General features: G+C 47.7%; 1 protein-coding gene across 10 annotated transcripts in view; it reads right to left on the minus strand.

Annotated features, from left to right (window-relative positions):
- CRHR2 (corticotropin releasing hormone receptor 2) overlaps positions 1-22,086 on the minus strand; it is a 403,216-nt gene that overhangs the window by 91,315 nt on the left and 289,815 nt on the right. For all 10 annotated transcript variants that reach the window (XM_033931750.1, XM_033931757.1, XM_033931754.1 and 7 more), the window contains one exon: positions 13,168-13,274. In XM_033931750.1, the coding sequence (XP_033787641.1) occupies positions 13,168-13,274 (107 nt within the window). The remainder of the gene's footprint in view (positions 1-13,167; positions 13,275-22,086) is intronic.

The raw sequence follows: 22,086 nt of genomic DNA on the forward strand, positions 1-22,086 counted from the left end.
TGTGCTTTATCCCAGGACAAGCAGGCATGATATTCTCACATGTGGGTGACCTCCAAGCCAAACCAAAAAGGGCAGGTGGGAGGATGGCAATTTTAAGAAAACAGATTTTGTAAAACTGACTGGCCAAACCGGCCGTCACTCCTGGACAGAGTGTCCAGACAGTAGTGAGAGGTGAATGTATGAACCGAAGACCAAGTGGCAGCCTTACATATGTCTTCCATCGGGGTGGAACGGAGGAAGGCTATCGAAGCTGCCATTGCTCGGACCTTGTGCCCCGTGACTCGACCCGGGGGAGGAAGGCCAGCCTGAGTATAGCAAAGGGAGATGCACGCCGCCAACCAGTTAGACAGAGTGCGCTTGGAAACTGGGTGCCCTAATCGATTGGGATCGAAGGACAAGAATAATTGCGGGACCTTCCGATGGGACTTGGTGCGTTGAAGGTAAAATGCCAACGCCCTCTTACAGTCAAGCGTGTGAAGCGCCGTCTCGCCAGGATGGGAGTGGGGCTTAGGGAAGAACACAGGAAGGACAATGGACTGATTGAGGTGGAAATCAGAAACAACCTTCGGGACAAACTTAGGATGGGTGCGGAGGACCACCTTGTCATGATGGAATACGGTGAAGGGTGGGTCCGCAACCAAGGCTTGTAGTTCCCCAATCCGCCTAGCGGAGGTGAGGGCAATCAGAAACACCACCTTCCAAGTCAGAAATTTCAAGAGGGACTTGTTGAGTGGCTCAAAGGGTGGTTTCATCAGTTGAGCTAAAACCACATTCAAATTCCATACGACTGGGGGAGGTTTGAGCGGGGGACAAACCCTGAGTAATCCTTTCATGAAGCGTGTCACCAAGGGATGGAGAGACAGAGGGCGTCCATCCAGGTGTTGGTGGAAGGCGGAAATCGCACTAAGATGGACACGCACCGAAGTGGTTTTCAGGCCAGAGCGCGACAAATGGAATAAGTAGTCCAGAACCGAGGGTACCGGGGCCGATACTGGGTCCAGGAGGAAAGAAGAGCACCAGGTGGAAAACCTGGTCCATTTCTGCGAATAGCAAAGCCTCGTCGAGATCTTGCGGGAGGCTTCCAGCACTTCCCTCACTGATTGAGACAGGTCCGGAGGGGTCAGGGAACAAGAAACCAAGCTGTCAGGTGCAATGACTGCAGATTGGGATGTAACATGGATCCTTGATTCTGAGATAGCAGAGAAGGACCGACAGGCAGAAGAAGGGGTTCCCTGGCGCTGAGTTGGAGCAGTAGGGAGAACCAGTTCTGACGCGGCCACCGAGGAGCTATGAGAATCATCGTGGCCGTGGACGATCTGAGGTGTACCAACGTTCGCATGATCAGAGGGAAAGGAGGGAATGCATAGAGGAACTTCCCGTCCCAATCGAGAAGGAAGGCATCCGCCTCCAGACGATCCTGCGAGTACATCCGAGAACAATATAGTGGTAGTTTGTGTGCCTCCGGAGAGGCGAACAGATCTACCTGTGGCGTTCCCCAGCGAGCGAAGACCTCGTGCAGAACTGCTGAGTGTAGAGTCCACTCGTGGGGTTGCAGGAGTCGACTGAGTTTGTCCGCCAGACAATTCAGTTCCCCCTGGATGTAGACCGCCCGGAGGAAGATGTTCCGGGAGGCCGCCCACTCCCAGAGGCGAAGGGCCTCGGAGCAGAGGGGCCACGACCCCGTTCCCCCCTGTTTGTTCACATAGTACATTGCTACTTGGTTGTCCGTGCGGACGAGGACCACCTGGTCCTGTACTACGTGAACGAAGGCTCGAAGTGCTAGGAAGATGGCCCGAAGCTCTAGCACGTTGATGTGACAGCGACGGTCCTCCGCCGACCACAGGCCCTGTGTGCGAAGACCGTCGAGGTGGGCTCCCCACGCGTAGTCCGAGGAGTCCGTGGTCAGAACCTTGCGAAATGGGGGAGTGCGAAACATTAGTCCCGTGGACAGATTTGAAGAGTCTGTCCACCAACTTAGCGATTTCCGCAAAAGCGGAGTCACCGAAATGAGGCGCGACTCCGGATCGCACTCCTGGCGCCATTGTGATGCGAGTGTATACTGAGGGATCCTCAGATGCAGCCTCGCAAATGGCGTGACGTGTACCGTCGAGGCCATATGGCCGAGCAGCATCATCATGCGCTTGGCCGACACCCTTGGTAGTTGAGAGACCTGGCGGCTCATCCGTACCAAGACTTCCAACCGTTGGGTCGGAAGGTAGGAGCGCAGGCGCACCGTGTCCAGCACCGCACCTATGAATTGAAGAGACTGAGCCGGCCTCAACTGAGACTTTGGAAAGTTTATCTCGAATCCGAGGGTTTGCAGGAAGGCAATAGACTGTCGGGTCGCTGAGATAACCTCCTCCCTGGTCGGGGCTTTGATGAGCCAGTCGTCCAGGTAAGGGAACACGTGGAGCCCGCGAGACCTCAGGGCTGCCGCCACTACTACCATGCACTTCGTGAATACTCGTGGGGACGCGGCCAGGCCGAAGGGCAGGACTCTGTACTGGAGGTGTAGGTCTCCCACCTGGAATCGTAAGAATTTTCGGCAGGTGGGGTGCACCGGGACATGGGTATATGCTTCCTTCAAGTCGAGGGAGCACATCCAGTCCCCTTCCTCCAAGAGAGGATACAAGACCGGGAGAGATAGCATTCGAAATTTCTCCCTGGCCAGGCATTTGTTGAGCTTCCTGAGGTCGAGTATGGGGCGCATGTCCCCGGTCTTTTTTGGGACCAAAAAGTAACGGGAGTAAAATCCCGTCCCCCACTGGTCCTTGGGGACCGGCTCGACCGCCCGAAGCTTCAGGAGAGCTTTGGCTTCGGTCAGAAGGGTCGGTAGTTGCGACCGGTTGCACCAGGCTAAACTTGGGGGACTGTCCGGTGGTGAGGACACAAAATTGAGCGAGTAGCCTTCGGAGACGATCCGGAGCACCCAAGCGTCTGAGGTAATCGCGGTCCATGCCTTCCGGAAGGACCGAAGACGCCCCCCGATAGGAAGGGGTTCTGGTGAAGGTGCGGAGGGGAACCCGCCCCGTCCGCTCAGCCCGTCAAAAGGAAGGCGCGGGCTTAGAAGGGCCCTGCGCCGGGGCTTGGGTTTGTCCCCCTCTGCCTCGTTGAGACGAACGTCTCGGAGGCGGTCTTGAGAAGGACGGGGTCGACTTCTGGGGGTACCGGCGCGGCGGAGGCCGGAAAGGTTTCTGTGGCGGGGGCCTAGGTTTGGGGCGGACCAGGGATGCTAAAGAGCGTTCCTGTTCCGACAACCGTTTGGTCGCCGCCTCCAAAGACTCGTCAAATAACTCGGACCCCACACAGGGCAGGTCTGCAAGACGTTCCTGCAGGTTTGGGTCCATGTCGAGGGTGCGAAGCCAGGCCAAGCGGCGCATGGCCACTGCGAGGGCCGACACCCTCGAAACCAGCTCAAAGGTGTCGTACACTGAATGGAAAAGGTACAACCGCAATTGAGACAGGTTGGACATAAACTTATCGAATCCTGCTCTTTTGGAGTCCGGTAACGAGTTCCGATATTGAGGAAGGTCCTTCACCATCCCACGCAAGTAGGAGGAAAAGGTGAAGGAGTAATTTAGAACTCTGGTGGCCATCAGAGTGTTTGAATAGAGGCGACGGCCAAACTTGTCCAGGGTCCGCCCCTCCCTGCCGGGTGGAACCGCCGCAGAAACCCGTGAGGGCTGTGATTTTTTAAGGGCAGATTCCACCAGGAGGGACTGGTGGGAGAGCTGCGCCTTATCAAACCCTTTCGGGGGAATCGTCCTATACTTTGATTCCATTTTTGACGGGACAGACGTGCCTGTAAGAGGGCTCGACAAGTTCTTCAGCCAGGTCTGCAGGAGGACACTGTTGAGAGGGAGTCTAGGTACCTCTCTAGGGGGAGTGGGAAGGTCCTGTTCCTCTAGAAATTCCTTGGAATATTTGGAACCTACCATCAGGTCAATCCCCAGGGCTTGGGCCATGTCCTGGACAAAAGATGAGAAGGAGGACGGCCTAGCCTGGGGGGACGGGGTTCTCGACCGTCCCACCGAGGAGCGGGGGGAGGCCTCATGGGAATACTGAGGATTCCTAACCGATCCTGAATCCCAGGATCCTCTCTCCACGGCCCTCGAGGGGGAGGGTGAAATCATCCTCCTAGGGGAGTCCCTGGGGGAGGATCCCGGGGTCCGTGGGGTCCTCTCCCGTTTCCTCGGCGAGGCGGCGCGGGAAGACTTTCCCCGAGGTGAGCGGAGGAGCCTCGGATTATCGAGGCGCAACTCCGACACCTGCAGCGCCTCGCCCCCGAACGACGAGGAACGATCGCGCCGAGGCGAGCCCCGGGGTCGCTTAGGCTTCCTCGATCGGCGCCTCGTCCGAGGTCGCCTCGAGGGCGAGGCGTCCGGGGAAGATCCCGAAGCCGAGGAGGAAAGTCGGCGCACTCTGCGGAACTTTTCTTTTGGGCGGACACTGCGCTCAGGAGGCTCCCCCGAGGTCGAGGTCCGGGGCGGGGCCGAGACCGAGGTGGACGGGGCCGCAATACCCGAGACCGAGGTCGCCGAGGCCGGGGCTCCCGAGGTCGAGGGAGCCGAGACCGGGGCCTCCGAGGCCGAGGGCGCCCCGGCCGAGGTCGACGTCGCCGGGCCCGCAGCACGCTGCAGCACTTCCAGGGCTCCCGACAGCTCCGATGAGATCAAGGCTCGAAGGAGATCCTGGAAGGCCGGAATCCCCACGAAGGTGGGGAGTTCCGAGTCCGGGGCACACTCCCTGGAGGGCGACCTCGGTCTCGAGTATTCCCTCGGGGTGTGCGGAGTCGAGGTCCGATGCGGGGCCGGGGTCGACCCACCCGCTTTGGCCTGACTCGAGGATGGCTTCTTTGCTGAAGGGGATGGAACAGAGGACTTACCCGAAGCTGGCTTCGATGACGACGGCTTCGAAGATGAGGGCCGAGGCGACGCCGAGGCCCCCGAGGACGCCGAGGCCGAGGTCAAGGCCGGGGCCGAAGCCGGGGCCGACGTCGAGGCCTTGGGCGGCGCGTCGACGGCGAACAATTCCGCCATTCTGGTCTTACGGCGACGGAGGGCCCTGTTCTGGAAGGTAGCACAGCGATCACACGAGGCTGTTGGATGTTCGGGCCCAAGACAGACAATGCACCACCGGTGAGGGTCGGTGATGGAGAGTAGTCTCTCACACCGGCTGCATTTCTTGAATCCCGTAACAGGACGGGACATCGACGAGAAAAAGAAGAAGGCCGGGAACGACCGACGTTCCCCGGCTCAGGCTTCCGGGAGCCCCCGGAGCCCAACGAAAAACAATTATTATTTTTTTTTTTTTTTTTTTGTAAGACGGACGAAAAATAAAGCAGCACCGCGATTAATCCGATCAATAAACAAACTAAACGCGGCAGCTAGAAGGCAAAAACACTGGAGCTCAGATCCACAGGGCTTTCTTGCTCCGCGGAAAAATTTGAACTGAGGACCACGAGGTGGGATGCGCCCTCTAGTGGGCAGAAGGCACGCACATGCGTGGTGCAGTGTGCAAACTTGAAACTTCTAGCAAGTTTGCTTGAAAAGCTGTCCGCGCCGGGGCTCAGGTTGATGTGTTCAGTCCCTTCCCCTCTTTTTTGTCCGTTGTGTATTCACCGTGAAGTAGTTTGCCTTGTTGGTTTTTTTTAAGAAAATCACCACCATTCGTAGAACCTCAGAGGACGTCTAATTAAGGCTTCTGATGAAATGTCTGCATTGCCACGTCGCAGAGAAAGAAAAAAAAAAAAATAAATCTTACAAAGCCGTGTTGGAATTAATTTCATTAAATTAATGGTTCAGACTGTTAGTCAATATCTTAATTTGAGATTGCTAGGGAGAAATATGTTTAACAAATTAACATTGGACCTCTTCCATGTTGCACAGAGAGAGCGAGAAAAAATGAAAGGGCAACAAAATGATTAAGTAAAGGAACTTGCGGAGTCAGAAAAGTTGCAAAGGTTTCAATAAGCCATTTGCAAACCTAATTTCTTCCCTCATTAAAGTTGCTTCTCTGGCAGAAAAGATGTTATCTGGTTTGGGCATTTTTTTAATGATTTGCGATTGCTGTTGTAATCCACTTAAAATACACAGACATGAAAAGTCAGCATTTAAATTGCTGGCATTGCTGTAGTGGTGCTTTGGATTAGTTCTCAAGTTATGTTCCCTTTTTTTAAAAAAAAAAAAATCCTGATGTCATACAGAAATTGGGCACGCACACAAATTAAGAAACAGAAGTAGAAAGAGAGGAACCACTTGGGGCTCCTTTTACAAAGTGACGAGACTAAATCGCGAGAGACAATGGCGCGCCGACAACTGAGCGCAAGGTTGATGGCGCGCCAAAGAAAAGCACTATTTTAAAGTGCTCCGACAGGGGGTGGGGGGGGAAACCCCCCCACTTTACTTAACAGACATTGCGCTGGCGTTGTGGGGGATTTGGGGGGTTGTAACCCCCCACATTATACTTAAAACTGAACTTTTTCCCTAAAAAACAGGCAAAAAGTTTGGTTTCAAGTATAATGAGGGGGGTTACAACCCCCCAAACCCCCCACAATGCCAGCGCGATGTCTGTTAAGTAAAATAGGGGGGTTCCCCACCAACACCCCCCGTCGGAACCCTTTAAAATAGTGCTTTTCTTCGGTGCGCCGTCAACCTTGCGCTCAGTTGTCTGCGCTCAGTTGTCGGTGCGCCGTTGTCTCACGCAATTTTGTCTATCAACCTTTTACAAAGATACGTTAGGGCCTTAACACGTGGAATAGCGCGTGCTAAAATGCCGCGCGTTATAGCCGCTACCGCCTTTTAAGCAGGCGGTAATTTTTCAGCTAGCACACGCTAATCTTGTGCGCGCGCTAAAAACGCTAGCGCACCTTAGTAAAAGGAGCCCTTGGTGTACCCTAGCCATTTGTACTTGCAGACTACAGTATACGTTTTAAAAATCTCACGTGACCTCTGGTAAGTCCAAATTTCCGAGTTTCTATCCCGCCTTAAGGAAAGCCTTCAAGGCGGCTTACAATCTAAAACATGTTTAAAATGCACAATGTTCAAACTTAAATGGAGCTAATTTAATAACTTCCTCTACTGAGAGCCAACAATGTCCGTTATTCACCAACAATATCTCTAAGTCATATCATTTAAATTCAGTTTCTCATATACTAGTCCTTTTACTAAGATGCGGTAGCCGATTTAGCGCATGCTAAATGCTAACGCATGCGAACGTGTCTACAGGATATAATGGACTCATTAGTGTTTAGCGTGTGCTAAAAAGGCTAGCATGCCTTAGTAAAACGACCCCATAATGATTCGTGCAAACTTCAACCATAGACCTCAGAGACACCACTCCAGCGCCCTATAAAGATTTATCAACGGCGAGTTTTGTGTGTTAAATCCTCACTGGTCTGAGTTGAGTTATTTATATAAATATATCATCTCAATTCTTAAGATTCATTTAAATACTTTTCATTCTCACATTCACTAATGTTAATTTTCAATTTTCACTTATCTCGGTGGTTGTTTGCCTTTAATTATTGCTTGCGAAACGTGCTCGGTTCGCAAGCAATAATTAAAGGCAAACAACCACCGAGATAAGTGAAAATTGAAAATTAACATTAGTGAATGTGAGAATAAATGAAAAGCGTTTAAATGAATCTTAAGAAGAGAGATGATATATTTATATAAATACCTCAACTCAGACCAGTGAGGATTTAACACACAAAACTCGCCGTTGATAAATCTTTATAGGGCGGTGGAGTGGTGTCTCTGAGGTCTATGGTTGAAGTTTGCACAAGTCATTAAGGGGTCGTTTTACTAAGGCATGCTAGCCGTTTTAGCACACGCTAAACACTAACGCGTGCTAATCCGGTGCGTGCGCTAAAAAACGCTAGCGCACCTTTGTAAAAGGAGCCCTTACCGAGGGTTTGTAAAATTAAATTCAAGAAAGGAGGGAAACACCTACCAAACTCCAAAGCACACTTATCAAAAACTGGAATTAGTTCTTTTGGGATGATGTTTCAATCCAAAGCATACCTTTATTTTTACATGTAAATGAAACTATTGAAAGTATTGGACTATTGTTAAAAAATGATTTTTGTTAAATAATTTTCTTTATGTAAGATAGATAATGAAGATAAATACCTGCTTGGTCCATCCTGTTTGCAAAACCAGATAAACTCAGATTTACCACCCCCTTCATGAAAAAGTATTTCCTGACTTTCCTTCTAAGCCCCCCCCCCCCCCCCCACAACCTCAAGTTCTACCACTTTGTCGTATCTTGAAAAGGGTTTGTTTGTATATTAATACCTTTCAAATATTTAAATGACTATCATATCACCCTATTCTTCCTTTCATCTAAGGTATATAAATTCAGGTTGTCAAATCTCTTCTCATATGTCTAGTGGCGCAAACTGCATAATATTTTTGTCATTTTTTTTCTCTGAACCGCTTCAAGTCTTTTTACATCCTTAGCAAGATATGACCTCCAAAACTGAACACAATATTCCAAGTATGGCCGCTTTGACACCTTCAGAACAAGAGGGCACTCTCTAAAGTTGAAAGGGGATAGATTCCGTACAAACATAGAAAAATGACAGCAGAAAAGGGCCAAAGCCCATCAAGTCTGCCCACTCTAGTGACCCTTCTCCCTGAGTTTGCTCACCAACCCCCTGCCCTTACCTCATTAGAGATCCCACATGAATATCCCATTTATTTTTGAAATCTGCCACGATGTTGGCCTCAATCACCTGCCGTGGGAGTTCATTCCAATGATCGACCACCCTCTCAGTGAAGAAATACTTTCTGGAGTCCCCATGAAATTTCCCTCCCCTGATTTTCAGCGGATGCCCTCTGGTGGACGAAGGTCCCATAAGACGAAAGATATCCTCTTCCACCTCGATACGACCCGTGATATATTTAAATGTCTCAATCATGTCCCCTCTCTCTCTTCGTTCTTCAAGTGAGTACAGCTGCAATTTATTCAGCCTTACTTCATACGGAAGATCCTTGAGCCCCGAGACCATCCTGGTGGCTATCCGCTGAACTGACTCAACTCTCAGCACATCTTTCCGGTAATGTGGTCTCCAGAAATGAACACAATATTCCAAATGAGATCTCACCATGGACCTGTACAGTAGCATTATAACCTCTGGCATCCTGCTGATAAAACCTCTACGGATACAACCCATCATTTGCCTTGCCTTGGAGGAAGCCTTTTCCACTTGATTTGCAGTTTTCATGTCATCACTAATGATTACTCCTAAATCCCGTTCTTCCGTGGTCCTAACTAAGGTCTCACCATTTAACGTGTAAGTCCTGTACAGATTTCTTTTACCCAGGTGCATCGCTTTGCATTTTTTAGCATTGAAGTTGAGCTGCCAAGTTGATGACCATTGTTCTAATAGTAGTAGGTCCTGCGTCATACTGTCAGGCATAGTGTTTTTACCTACTATGTTGCACATAAGGAAGTTCTTTTTCATCCAGAGTGGTAAAAAACTGGAATGCTCTTCCGCAATCTGTCATAGGGGAAAATACCTTCCAGGGATTCATGACAAAGCTAGACAAGTTCCTGCTGAACCAGAACATACGCAGGTAGGGCTAGTCTGTTAGGGCGCTGGTCTTTGACCAGTAGGCCACCGCGTGAGCGGACTGCTGGGCATGATGGACCACTGGTCTGACCCAGCAGCGGCAATTCTTATGTTCAGAAACTATCACCCCAAGGTCCCTGTCCTGAAATTACATTACATTAGGGATTTCTATTCCGCCATTACCTTGCACATAATTGCTCCTGATCCTTCTTGCCGCATATGGTACGGAGACCATAGATGTCTGTTTTAAAAAGGGTTTTAATGGCGAGCAGAAAAATTAGCTAGATGAGTTCATCTTTAAAGCAGGTGATAATAGTCAGCAAAGCCCTACATACCTACTCAAGCATTGGAAAAATATCTACACCGCTACCCCGAACAAAACAGGTGCATACCCCAAATAACAACATCTCCTTTTGACTTCCCCCCTTCTCCCACCCAAGAAAGTAATGCTTTAAAATCCAGTCTGCAGATATCTTCAGGCTAACATTATTTTATAATGCCTGCAGTGGAGGGACAGAAAGGAAATAAATGAAAATATATTCCTGCAAAATTGCTTATTAGGCCTTGCAGGAACAAATGGACTTTAATTTAAATCCTGTTGGATTATTAAGTAATTAAACATTCAAAACCTACTATGCAGACTACTTGTACTAGCAATTCATTGGGAGGTCAAGTTTGAAATGAATCCCCTGCATTATCATTAACTTCCGCAGATTCACACTCTAAAAGTAAGCTGCAGTAATGCTCATACAATTCAGGGTCGTTTATGGAGATCATGAGATCAATATTCAGGTATATAATGAATCATAATTTGAAATGTTTAACTTAGACGTTTTCAAATGACACCTATCTTCAGCAGCGCTATCCATTTATGGAGCACCATTGAATACACTTGTATAACTTTGAGCATTTAAATCAGTGGTTCCCAACCCTGTCCTGGAGGACCACCAGCCAGTCAGGTTTTCAGGATAGCCCTAGGGACAGATCTGCATGCCTGCCACCTGCATGATATGCAAATCTCTCTTATGCATATTCATTAGGGCTATCCCAAAAACCTGACTGGCTGGTGGTCCTCCAGTACCTAATGGCTGCAATTCTGAGCAAGCGCCAGCCACAGTTTCTCCCCATTTTATCGGTGATTCTCCGCACAAATAGCATGCATATAATTTGCATGCTACTGGGCTGGGCATCGCCAGTAAAAGAAAAATGGCTCCCACCACAGTATTTTCTACCGTGGTGTTGGAGCTTTGTGCTAGAGAATGACACGGGGAAAATTTCTGTCCCCGTCACTGCCCCGTCTCCGGACCACCATCCTCTTCACCGCCCCGTCCCCGCCGTCCCCTTCACCGCCCTGTCCCCGTTCCCGCCGTCCCCTTCACCGCCCTGTCACCGTCCCTGTCTTCAGCGTCTTCTCCTCTCCATCCCCCCCACCCCCAGCACCCTTCACGCAGTCCAGCAGCTCCCTCCCGCCGGCCAGCCGTGCATTTCTCTCTCTCCCTCCCTCCCTCTTACCTTCTCTTGTGGCGAAACTGGCAATTTGTATAAGGGTATGCGCTGCATTATAGCCGAAGCCTTGAAGTCGCGTCGGGTTACCTGCTAGAAAAGTCTCCTCTGATGCAACAGGAAACAGGAAGTTGCATCAGAGGAGATTTTTCCAGCAGGCAACACGACACAACTTCAAGGCTCCGGCTGTAATATAGCTCATAGCCTTATAGAAATCATCAGTTTCAACAAGAAAAGGTAAGGGAAAAGGAGGGAGGGAGGTAGATGGATGTCCGGCGGGAGAGAGGGAGCTGCCGGATCGAACGCTCGTTCACTGCGCGTGCTAACCATTCACCGCTCCACGGGGCGGTGAATGGCCTTGTCCCTGATCTCGCAGTGACCTTTTTTTTTGGTCACCGTTTTAGTGGGTTACCCGCGGCTAGCCGCGGGTAACAACCACCGTGTCATTCTCTACTTTGTGCATCTGGCCCTCGGTATTTTGTATGCCCTCAGTATGTCTTGTTTGTATGTATTGCTTTATTTTGCCTCAACAGTGGGCAGATGCAAGTTACAAATATTTTTCATACCTAAGGTTGCTAAGAGAAGAAGAGAGAAAATCTGTGATAGGAGAGAGCAGAGAACACATCTGCACTTCTCTCTCCCAAGGTAAATACACTACCATAATCTTGGGGTGGGTAGAACTCTGTTTCCAGGTATTTCCAGGAAGTGAACCTGAAATTTCTGTGCAGAAGTGAGTAGTACTGACATTAGACCACCAGTCCAATATCCAGTGGCGTAGTAAGAGGGGAGGCGGGGGGAGACTGCCCCATGCGCCATATTAGGAAGGGTGCTGCGCTCGCCTGCGGCCCACCGCTTCAGAGCAAAAATCTAAACTTTTTCACTGCTGCAAAGCAGCCCCACCGCAGGAGAAAGACTTGTCTTGCTCGCTCCTGTGCGCGCGAAACCGCCGTGCATTATTAGTAGACTGGAAGCAGGGGAGTGGGGAGGGGGAGAGAGAGAGCATGTAGATCTTTTAGATTTTTATTCCACAGAGAAAATCTTGGAAAATAACAAATTTGGTTTCTTGTGATACTATGGGTGTAGTATATGCAATAGGGTGTCCGTGTGAAAAGAGTCTTTAGTGGACCAGAGGCAGGGTAGCCGGGAAGTGAGGGAGGGAGGGAGAGAGAGAGAGAGAGAGAGAGAGAGAGAGAAAACACATGTACGCATGTGCAGACTCAATGGGCCCAACCTGTTGAGTCTGCACATGCGCGCTCTCTCTCCCCCCCCCCCCTATTGTGCCTACCCTGTCGCCAGCCTCTGCAGCTTCACGCACATCAGAGCGAGTGAGACAAGTCTCTCTGCTGGGATGGGTGCAGGGCCACGGCAGTAAAAAAAAAGTTTACATTTTTGCACTGGAGCACAACCAAGAAAAGAGTCTTTAGTAGACCAGAGGCAAGGTAGTCGGGCCGGGAGGGGAGAGTGAGCCTGCATGTACAGACTCAGCGGGCCCAAGAAAAGAGTCTTTAGTGGACCAGAGGCAGGGTAGGCAACGGGGTGGGGGTGGGTAGGAGTCAGTCGGAGGTAGAGAGGCCAGACCCACACGGGGAGGAAGGAGGGGATGGGGGCAGAACTTAAGTTACGGAACGGCAGAGAATTACACCAGGCGTACCGACCGTCTTTCTCAAGTGTAGGGGGATGGGGGAAGGATGGCAGGCACTGGCCATGGGGGCGCCGCTAATTTCCTTCCGCCCAAGGCGCCCTCTACCTTACTACGCCACTGCCAATATCCCTTATTCTATTTATACAAAAGGTGTTGAGAATATAAGCATTTTTCCAAAAAGAGGTCAGCCATTCCATTTGACCGTTTCAACCCATTCTACAGTTAACAGACTTTGCTGAATCACTGATATGCTTCTAATTGGCACATTTGACATCCAAAAGGAGGTCCATGAAACCGTAGACTGTGGCACATACTTTATATAGGGAAACTACAAGAGGCCATCCAGTTATGTCAGGACCACCATGTTCTCAGAAATCAAAGTAGGCCAAGACACTGACTGACACAAAGTATGTTGTACCAATGGAGTAGAAGGATAATTACTCACCTCAGGCACAAAAAGAGCACGAAAGCCACAATAAGTGCCACCACTGATATACAGTGCCCCAGGTAGTTGATAATGAGTGCAATCTTGTAATGCAGCGGATACTTCCTCTGTAGATGAGAAAATAACATAATCACATCAGCAGGGCCCTATGTGCACCGAAATTAGAGAGTAGTTAATTTGTTTAGGAAGTAGTAATTACTGTTCTTGGCAAGAGAAATATTCTATTATAGCAATCCAAAACTTGCTATTTGGGGATTAACAGAGTATGTAGTCCAGAGGCTTGAAATACATTTTTTTTTCTGCCTGGCTATTAATTAGAGCAATGTTTATTTTTCTTGCTGTTCTTCATAATTGCTTTGAATGAAAATGAACTGGGAGAGAACAAACAGACTCTTCCTGACTGTGCTGCTGCATCTTCAGAAAAGTCCACGCTGCTAGTAGAACGTGAAAACATTTACGAAACATACAGCTACGTTATCACAGGCTTAGGCAGCGTGGCCAAGAAAAGATACTGGACTGAATATCTAGAAACAGAGAAATATGATGGCAGATAAAGGCCAAATGGCTCATCCAGTCTGCCCATCCACAGCACCCACTATCTTCGGACATGTCCGGGGGTCCGGACGGCTTTTCAAAACCCAGCACTTTGAGTTTTGATAAGCTTCCTCAAAATCGGGTCAGGCAGGAGGGCATGTCGCATGTGCGTGATGTCATCATGTCGCATCCGTGGATACCCTGCTGCCCGATGAGAGCAGGCAGCGGGAGGCGGGATTGGAGCTTAATGGGGCGGGGATAGGTGAACTTGGCGGGCCTGGAGGCGGGTCTAGGAGTCTGGATTTTACTAAAAGTAAAATCTGATAACTCTACACTATCTTCTTCTTTCCCTAAGACATCCCACGTGCCTGTCCCACACTTTCTTGAATTCAGACACAGTCTTTGTCTCCACCATCTCTACCGCCTATTCCACACATCTACCACCCTTTCTGTAAAAAAGTATTTCCTTAGGTTATTCCTGAGCCTCTTAACTTCATCCTATGCTCTCTCATTCCGGAGCTCCTTTCAAATGAAAGAGACTCACTTCATGCATATTTATGCCTTGTAGATATTTAAATATCTCTATCATATCTCCCATCTCCCACCTTTCCTTCAAGGTATACATATTGAGAACTTTAAGTCTGTCCCATATGCCTTATAGCGAAGACCACTGACCATTTTAGTAGCCTTCTTCTGGACTGACTCCATCCTTTTTATATCTTTTTGAAGGTGCAGCCTCTAGAATTGCACACAATATTCTAAATGAGGTCACACCAGAGTCTTATACAGGGGCATCAATAACTCCTTTTTCCTACTGGCCATACCTCCACCTATGCACCCTAGCATCCTTCTAGTTTTCGCTGTCACCTTTTCAACATGTTTGGCCACCTTAAGATCATCACATACTATCACTCCCAATTCCCACTCCTCTATTATGCACAAAAGTTCTTCACCCACTAAACTGTACCGTTCCCTCAGATTTTTGCAGCTCAAATGCATGACCTTACATTTTTTTTTTTAGCATTAAATCCTAGATTCCAAATTTCAGACCATTCTTTAAGCTTCATTAGGTCCTTCCTCATGTTATTCACACCATCAGGGGTATGTACCCTATTGCAGATTTTGGTATTCTCCACAAAGAGGCAAATCTTACCTGACAGCCCTTCAAGCAATATTGCTTACAAAAATATTAAAAAGAACAGGCGCAAGAACAGACCCTTGAGGCACACCACTGGTAGCATCCCTTTCCTCAGAGAGATATCCATTGACCACTACCTTCTGTCGCCTTCCACTCAACCAGTTCCTGACCCAGTCTGTCACTTTGGGACCCATCCCGAGGGTACCCAGTTTATTTATTAGACACCTGTGTGGAACACTGTCAAATGCTTTGCTATAATCTAAATATACCACTTCTAGCCATTTCCTCTATCCAATTCTCTGGTCACCCAGTCAAAGAAATTGAACAGATTTGTCTGACAAGGCCTGCTTCTAGTGAATCCATGTTGCCTTGGTTCCTGCAATCCAGTGGATACCAGAAACATCACTATTCTTTGTTTTAAAAGTGTTTCAATTACGTATATACTCTAATATAAAATGATCCAAATATAAGTTGCGGAAAAAAAAGGAGGAAAAAAAGGTTCACTCAAATAAAAGCGGGGGTTGGGGGGGAAGTAATATTCATGTGCCCTGCCTTGCCAGGTTCTGCACCCAGCCCCCTCTCACTCCCTGCCCTGCTAGGTTCTTCACCCTGTCCCCCCTCCCTCCCTGCTGGGTTCTCCACCGTGTCCCACCTCCCTGCTCTGTATCCTGTCCTCCCTCTCTCCCGATGTCCTGCAGGCCTCCACCGAGCCTACCATATGACCTGGTGGTCCAGTGGTAGGCCGGATCAGGAGGGATCCCTCCCGTCTCCTGTCCCGATTGACACTGACAATTTTTTTACCTCCCTCCCACCTCCCCCATGTACCTTTTTGAATCCTTGGTGGTCAAGTGGTGTACCGGGCAGGAGCAAGCTTTTTGCACTCTTGCCCAGCCCTGAGCTGCTCCCTGAATGGCTGCCACCAGTTCTCATGAGTACCACAAGAACTGGTAGCAGCCCTTCAGCGAACTGCTCAGTGGAGGGCAGAAGCGCAAAAAGCTCACTCCAGTCTGCTGGACCGTGGGAACTTGCAGCAGTCATTCAGAGGGGTTCAGCATGGGGCAGGAGCGTGAAAATCTTGCTCCTGCCCAGTACACCGCTGGACCACTAAGGATTCAAAAAGGTACATGGGGGGAGGCGAGAGGGAGGTAAAAAAATTGTCAGTCGGCTGGGACAGGAGGGATCCCCCAGTACCTTTTTAAATCATACCCCCAGTACCTTTTTAAATCATCCCCTCGTATCCCCTCCTGTACTTTTAAATCATCCTCCCATACCCCCCCAGTACTTTTATGGTAAACAATTTTTTTATTGATGATAAAGAAAAAGAAAACCAAACACCATGGTAAACAATAAAGCATACTGAAACAACAACCGGTAAATAGAGATATCATTAATGCAGAGTAACTTCCCTCACAAAATCTGTCAGCTCCCTCCCCCCACTCCCCTTGCAGCGACTCAGACATTGCCCTCAAAAAAGATCCAACCCAGCGTCCCAGGGCCTTTGACTCTTATAGGTCCCAGAAGAAAGAAATGAAATGCCCTAGTAGGCCGAAGTCCTTATTTTCGCCATCTGACTTTAGGATGGTTGTTCAAGCACTGGTGATTTTGCGGTTACACAATTGCCATGTATTGTACCTTGGGATTTCTACCTATTATTCGGGCAGAGCAAACCTTCCCTTCCTAAGTTTAAAAGATTACTGAAAACTTACTTCTTCCAAAAAGCATTTCCTGCAATGGAGTAGACTGACTAGAATACCAGGCACTAGTATATTGTGGCCGGGCCAGATCCCGAGTAGATGGGAAACCCCGGCTCGGACCACAGGTAAGATTTTAGGAACGCCTTTTGTATGATTGGTCAAAGGAAAACCCGGACACTGGACTTTTCACAAAACTTCACCGGGTTTATTAAAGTGCAAAAAAAACTTCCCCGAACTGAACACTGGTCTCATAGGTCATTAATTGTGCAGTACATTTTACACAAGTCCAGGGCACGCTTGATGTGCCTCCGCCTGAGACCTGAAAAGCTTTGTCAACACCTTGGAATCATACAAGAAAAAAACCCCCACCCCAAAATACTTCTGCAATTTCTTCACTGCCCCTGTATTGTCCCCTCTCAGGACTAAGAGCTTCTCCTAGCCAGGGTTGGCTTGTTACTTCACAGCTGAGCACAAAAGGTGTCAGCAAGCTTTCCACTATACTTTCAGTAAAAAAAAATGTTTTTGACTTTTATTATTTTTCCTCTCTCTCACTCTGTCCCTCCCCTTTGAAGGACGTTCACAGCCTGACATAGGCTGTGCGGGGCAAGCCTCCCTTTTGCTAAGGTCTTCAGACCCACCTGATTATGCCCCTAACATCCTGAACTTTATTTCAAAGGGCTACTGGGAGAAATGAGGTTCTAGGAAATACTTTTTCCTTTCTTAATGGGGCACTGCTGCCATGCCTTTTGCCGGGAACTTTCCTCCTGCTCAAGTCTCAATGTCCATGTCTTCTCCCCATATACATTCTTCAGTGTCTCCCTCACTGAGCATTTCCCATGCTGGCTCCAGGGAACTAAGACTCTCCACGAAGTCCTCCACTTCTGTCTGTTCCTCCCATCCCCCTCTCTGAATGCCTGCCAGCCTTCTCAAATCGTTTTCCCCTTCAGGAACAACCTCCATCCCCTCACCCCAAAATGTACTGGGAAAGTTATTGTACTTCCCTGGAGTTAATCTCTCTCCCCGGGTGGGCTGGCGTCCTGCAAACTTTCTTGGCTGGCTCGTGGGAGAAGGGAGATAGCTGCTATCTTGGTGTGCTGCTGGGCTCCTACAATCAGGAACAGCTGAGCTTCCTCCTCCTCCCTGATTACTCTGCCTTCTGCCTATTTGAGGTTTGCATGGCTGCAGGGCTCAGCGACCAACTCTACCCCCTTCTGTACTGATCTTCTGTTTCTCCCTACCCTCGGGAAAGAAGTAATAGGGACTGGATTGTGATTTCTGTGCCCTCTCTTCCTGAATTCTGGGCTGGCTCCACCCCTGCTTTTCCTCCATGCTATTTGGCTGTACTACCCTACCGCTTTTCCCCAGGGTAAACAGGCTTTATTTTAGAGCCTACAGCCTTAAGGGCTGTATTTCTGACTGGACCCGCAGTCTTTTTACCTGGGACAGGAGCTTCCCTGCCACAATATTCAAATTGTCCTTTCCAACGTCGAAAGGCGTTATCTACATTGGCAAACTAGGAAAATCTCTACTTTTCAAAACTACTGAGTTGTGGAATAATTTTTTTGTTCAACTGCGCGATCTGGACTCTCCAAATATTTCAAAAACATCTGAAAACTTGGCTATTCCGCTCCTCTCCATACTATTCCAAATTCATATTGTACTTGTTCTCTTTTCTAATTTTTGTAAACCGTGCCAAGCTCTATTGTTATAGAGAAGATACGGTGGATGGCCTTACCCCCGTGCCCGCAGTGAACACTTTTTCCTCCCCCCACCCACCAATTCTGCGGGTAACAGCCACCGTGTCATTCTCTAGCTGTAACCACACTCTTTTGAATTGTCATAAATATACATATGCACAGACAGGATATTATTGGGAGGGAGGAAGGGACAATAGTGATGATTAGGCCTTAAACTGGTGTGTTAGACCCACCCCTGGCAGCACAAGACCTTGTGAGACAGAGGCAGGTCCCTACTTAAGAAGGAGTAGGCCTAATAGTTAGTGCAGTTGACTGGACACCTGGAGAACTAGATACATTTCCCAGTGCAGGTCCTTGGGATTCTTAACTCTCCACTGGCCCAGGTACAAAAACTTAAGAGTGTGAGTCCACTAGTGTCAGAGAAAAAAATACCATATTTTTCAGACCATAAAACACACTTTTTCCACCCCCAAAAAGGGGGTGGAAAACGGGGTGCATCTTATAGACCGAATACACTGCCCCCCCGAAACAGCCCAAAGAAGCAGCCTGCAGCCCGAAGCCGCCTGAAGAAAGGCCCCCCCCGAGTACTTTTTTTTAAGTGACAGTGGTCCAGCGCGGTCTCCTGTTGGATGGCTGCCTCTTTGCAGAGCGACACACAATGCAGGAGCGCGACCTTTGCACTTCCTGCCTAGTCCCGTGCGAATCTGTGATTGACTGCAGGCTGCTTCTTCGAGCTGTTTCGGGCTTTGGGCTGCAGGCTGCTGTGAGCTCCCCAGCACCAGACCGCCAGATGCACCTATGTGTAGAAAAGGAAAAACCAAGCAGAAAAAAATTCTAACCAAATTTTTTTTTCTTGGGTTTTCCTTCTCTACAGGTGGGTGCATCTTATGGTCCGAAAAATACGGTAATCTGCATATAATAAATATGAAGTTTCAAGTTTATTAAAATCTTCTTATACCGCCTAATCAGGCTTCGAGGTCGTGTATATCTAACAATTAAAATAGTTTTTAAAAAACAAAAGGGTATGACATAATTCATAGTATAGATAACAAAATGATGAAATACAGGTTCTACATGCAATTAGATAGAAATTGAACAGGAGGAAAAGACCTCAGAAGCCTGCACCATCGAGAATATTAAATTCTGTAATGGTTACTCAGCAGGACAGGTTCTCTACATTTTTGTAGATACTACCGGTTAGAATAAGTGAAGTGGTAAATACACGATTAAAAAGTTTTTTGTTTAACCGGTTACGGGAGGTGTGTGAGACCAATGATAGAGAACCTGTCCTGCTGAGTAACCATTACAGAATTTAATATTCTCGATGGTGCAGGCTTCTGAGGTCTTTTCCTCCTGTTCAATTTCTATCTAATTGCATGTAGAACCTGTATTTCATCATTTTGTTATCTACACTGAAGAGGTTCTTATCCATTCAACTTTCATAATAATTCATAGTATAACAAAAGGCGTAAAACCAAGCATAAATGTATGCAAAATTAATTAAAGGACAAACAACAAGGAAGGAAAACAATAGGAACAGGGGGAGAACTAAAATGTAATAAAGTACAGAAAAACAGTATAGCAAATCCCATTACCCGTTGCCCTTTGCCCTCAGTGAATCAGGATCTCACTGCAGCTGCTAAGGGGGAATTCATCAAAAGACGCTAACGGATTCAGCCTATGCTAAAATAGAGTTTCTCAGCTCGGTCCTGGTGTATCCCCTTGCCAGTCAGGTTTTCAGGATATCCACAATGAATATGCATGAAAGAAATTTCCATACACTGCCTCCATTATATGTACATTTCTTTCATGCATATTCATTAGTGGATATCCTGAAAACCTGACTGGCAAGGGGGCACTCCAGGACCGAGTTGAGAAACGCTGTGCCAAGACACCCACAGAAATGTAACGGGCATCTTAGCATTTAGCGTGCGATAGAATCTTTAGCGCATGCTGAGTTTGCGCCCTTTGGTGAAGTCTCACTAAGCTCAGCCCCGCGCAAAGAGATGAATGCTGCTTACATTTCTCACGTTTCTAAGGATGCAGTTTGGGGAATTTCACAGACATTTTAAAAAGCTTTAAGTCAACTCGGTCTGTGGGGAAGCACCTTTATAAGCACCTTTATTGTGCTGATCTGTGTGTTTGCACAGCGTTATCTTATAAACATTAAAGAATTTCCCTGGACTCTGGTCAATTTAAGGAATGAAAAGCAATACAAGCAGCAAAACTCGACAACCAAATCTCCAATCTACTGATTATGACCCCCAAACTACAAAACATTCAGAAAAGAAATAAAGACCCTACTTTTCAAGAAATTCCTGCAAACGACTTAATACCGCTAGCTGCTTCCCACACCCAATACCACTTCCCAATTCCCCAAAGCAACCTCGTCCACTCTTTATCTCCCCTAGAAATTACCAGATATCTTCTTCTTGTAATATATTTTTTATAATTCTTTTGTAATCCACCTTGAACTGCAAGGCAATGGCAAAACAGAAATCCCTAATGTAATGTAAAAGAGAACGTATCAAATGAATTCCATCCAGCAGGCTTGCGCTCACTTCAACAAAAACGGAGAACATTTTCAGGGGCTCTGTCAAAACGTACCACTTTAACTTATTCTCAAGCCTTTCTTTCATTGAAAAAATATAAAGCAATTACAAAGCAATCATGCATAACCTTTTTTTTTTTTTTTTAGATAATGCAAAACAAGTACAGTGCCACAATGGACAATCATGGACCTTGTACTAAATAACCCTGCACCACACTGCCACGAGCAATTTCTTGCTGGACAAATTGATTACACAGCATAGAATGAATAAGATATCTGCTAATCCAAATGCAAATGTAACATTACAGTCTGAATGTGCCAGCCCTAACCTCCCACATATGGGGATCTATTATATTTAATGGCAGTGAGTCTTTGGAAAGTACCTTGCATAATCATTGTTTTGGCTTGGCACAGAATGAAAGCCTTCATCACAGCCTCCATGTAATACAGAAGCTGCTACCAAAACAGCTGGAAGTGTTGGCTGTGAAAGAAATAGGGGGGCTGCTACTGACAGATAGCATAGGAATGCCTGTGGGTATGGATGGAAAGGCTATGAAAATGAAGGGATGCACCTGTGAGAGACAAAGGGCTTGGACTTGGATATTAGACTCAATTGCTCTCCTTTTCAAAATCTGAGTTCAAGTTGAGTTGCTGCGCATATTCTGGCATGGTTAATAGGTCCCATCTCCAGTGGGCTTACAATGGAATCTGCACATGAGGCGATGCAGAATGAAGCGACGGGCTCAAGATCACAAGGAGTCATCGCTCAGGAAAAAGATCTTGGCATCATTATGGATAACGATCAATCTCAAAATGTCAGAAACAAAAAAAGATGCTTGCTCGCCGATAAATCAATGACCCAACAAACTGAGCAGAATCAATGTAACAAATCATTCCGATATCATTCATTAAAGTGAGCGGTGAACCTGAAACACCTGAACACCGATATCAATCAAGTGTCTTGTGTTTAAATGTTTTTATTCATTTTCAAAATGCAGACAAACTACAGAGAAAACAGATCATGAATAGCATAGTAATAAACAATTCTATAGCACCCACCCCAAATGAACATAAGAATCTCCTACGCAGGTCCAAGAACCATAAGAACAAGTGATTAACCATTCAACAGTCTGCTGCGAGCATAGGGTGTCAAGGTGAGCCAAAAGGGCTCCCATATGGAACAAAAACATTTGCCCCTAGGAAGCTTCCTCAATCATTAGGGATCGCCAATGAGACTAGGGTGAGGAATTTTCCACAATTCATGCAGTCAGTATTGATTTCAAGCCCTGAAGAACTGTGCAGTCC

Source organism: Geotrypetes seraphini, chromosome 2 (genome assembly GCF_902459505.1).
Source record: "Geotrypetes seraphini chromosome 2, aGeoSer1.1, whole genome shotgun sequence".
Lineage (NCBI taxonomy): Eukaryota > Metazoa > Chordata > Amphibia > Gymnophiona > Dermophiidae > Geotrypetes > Geotrypetes seraphini.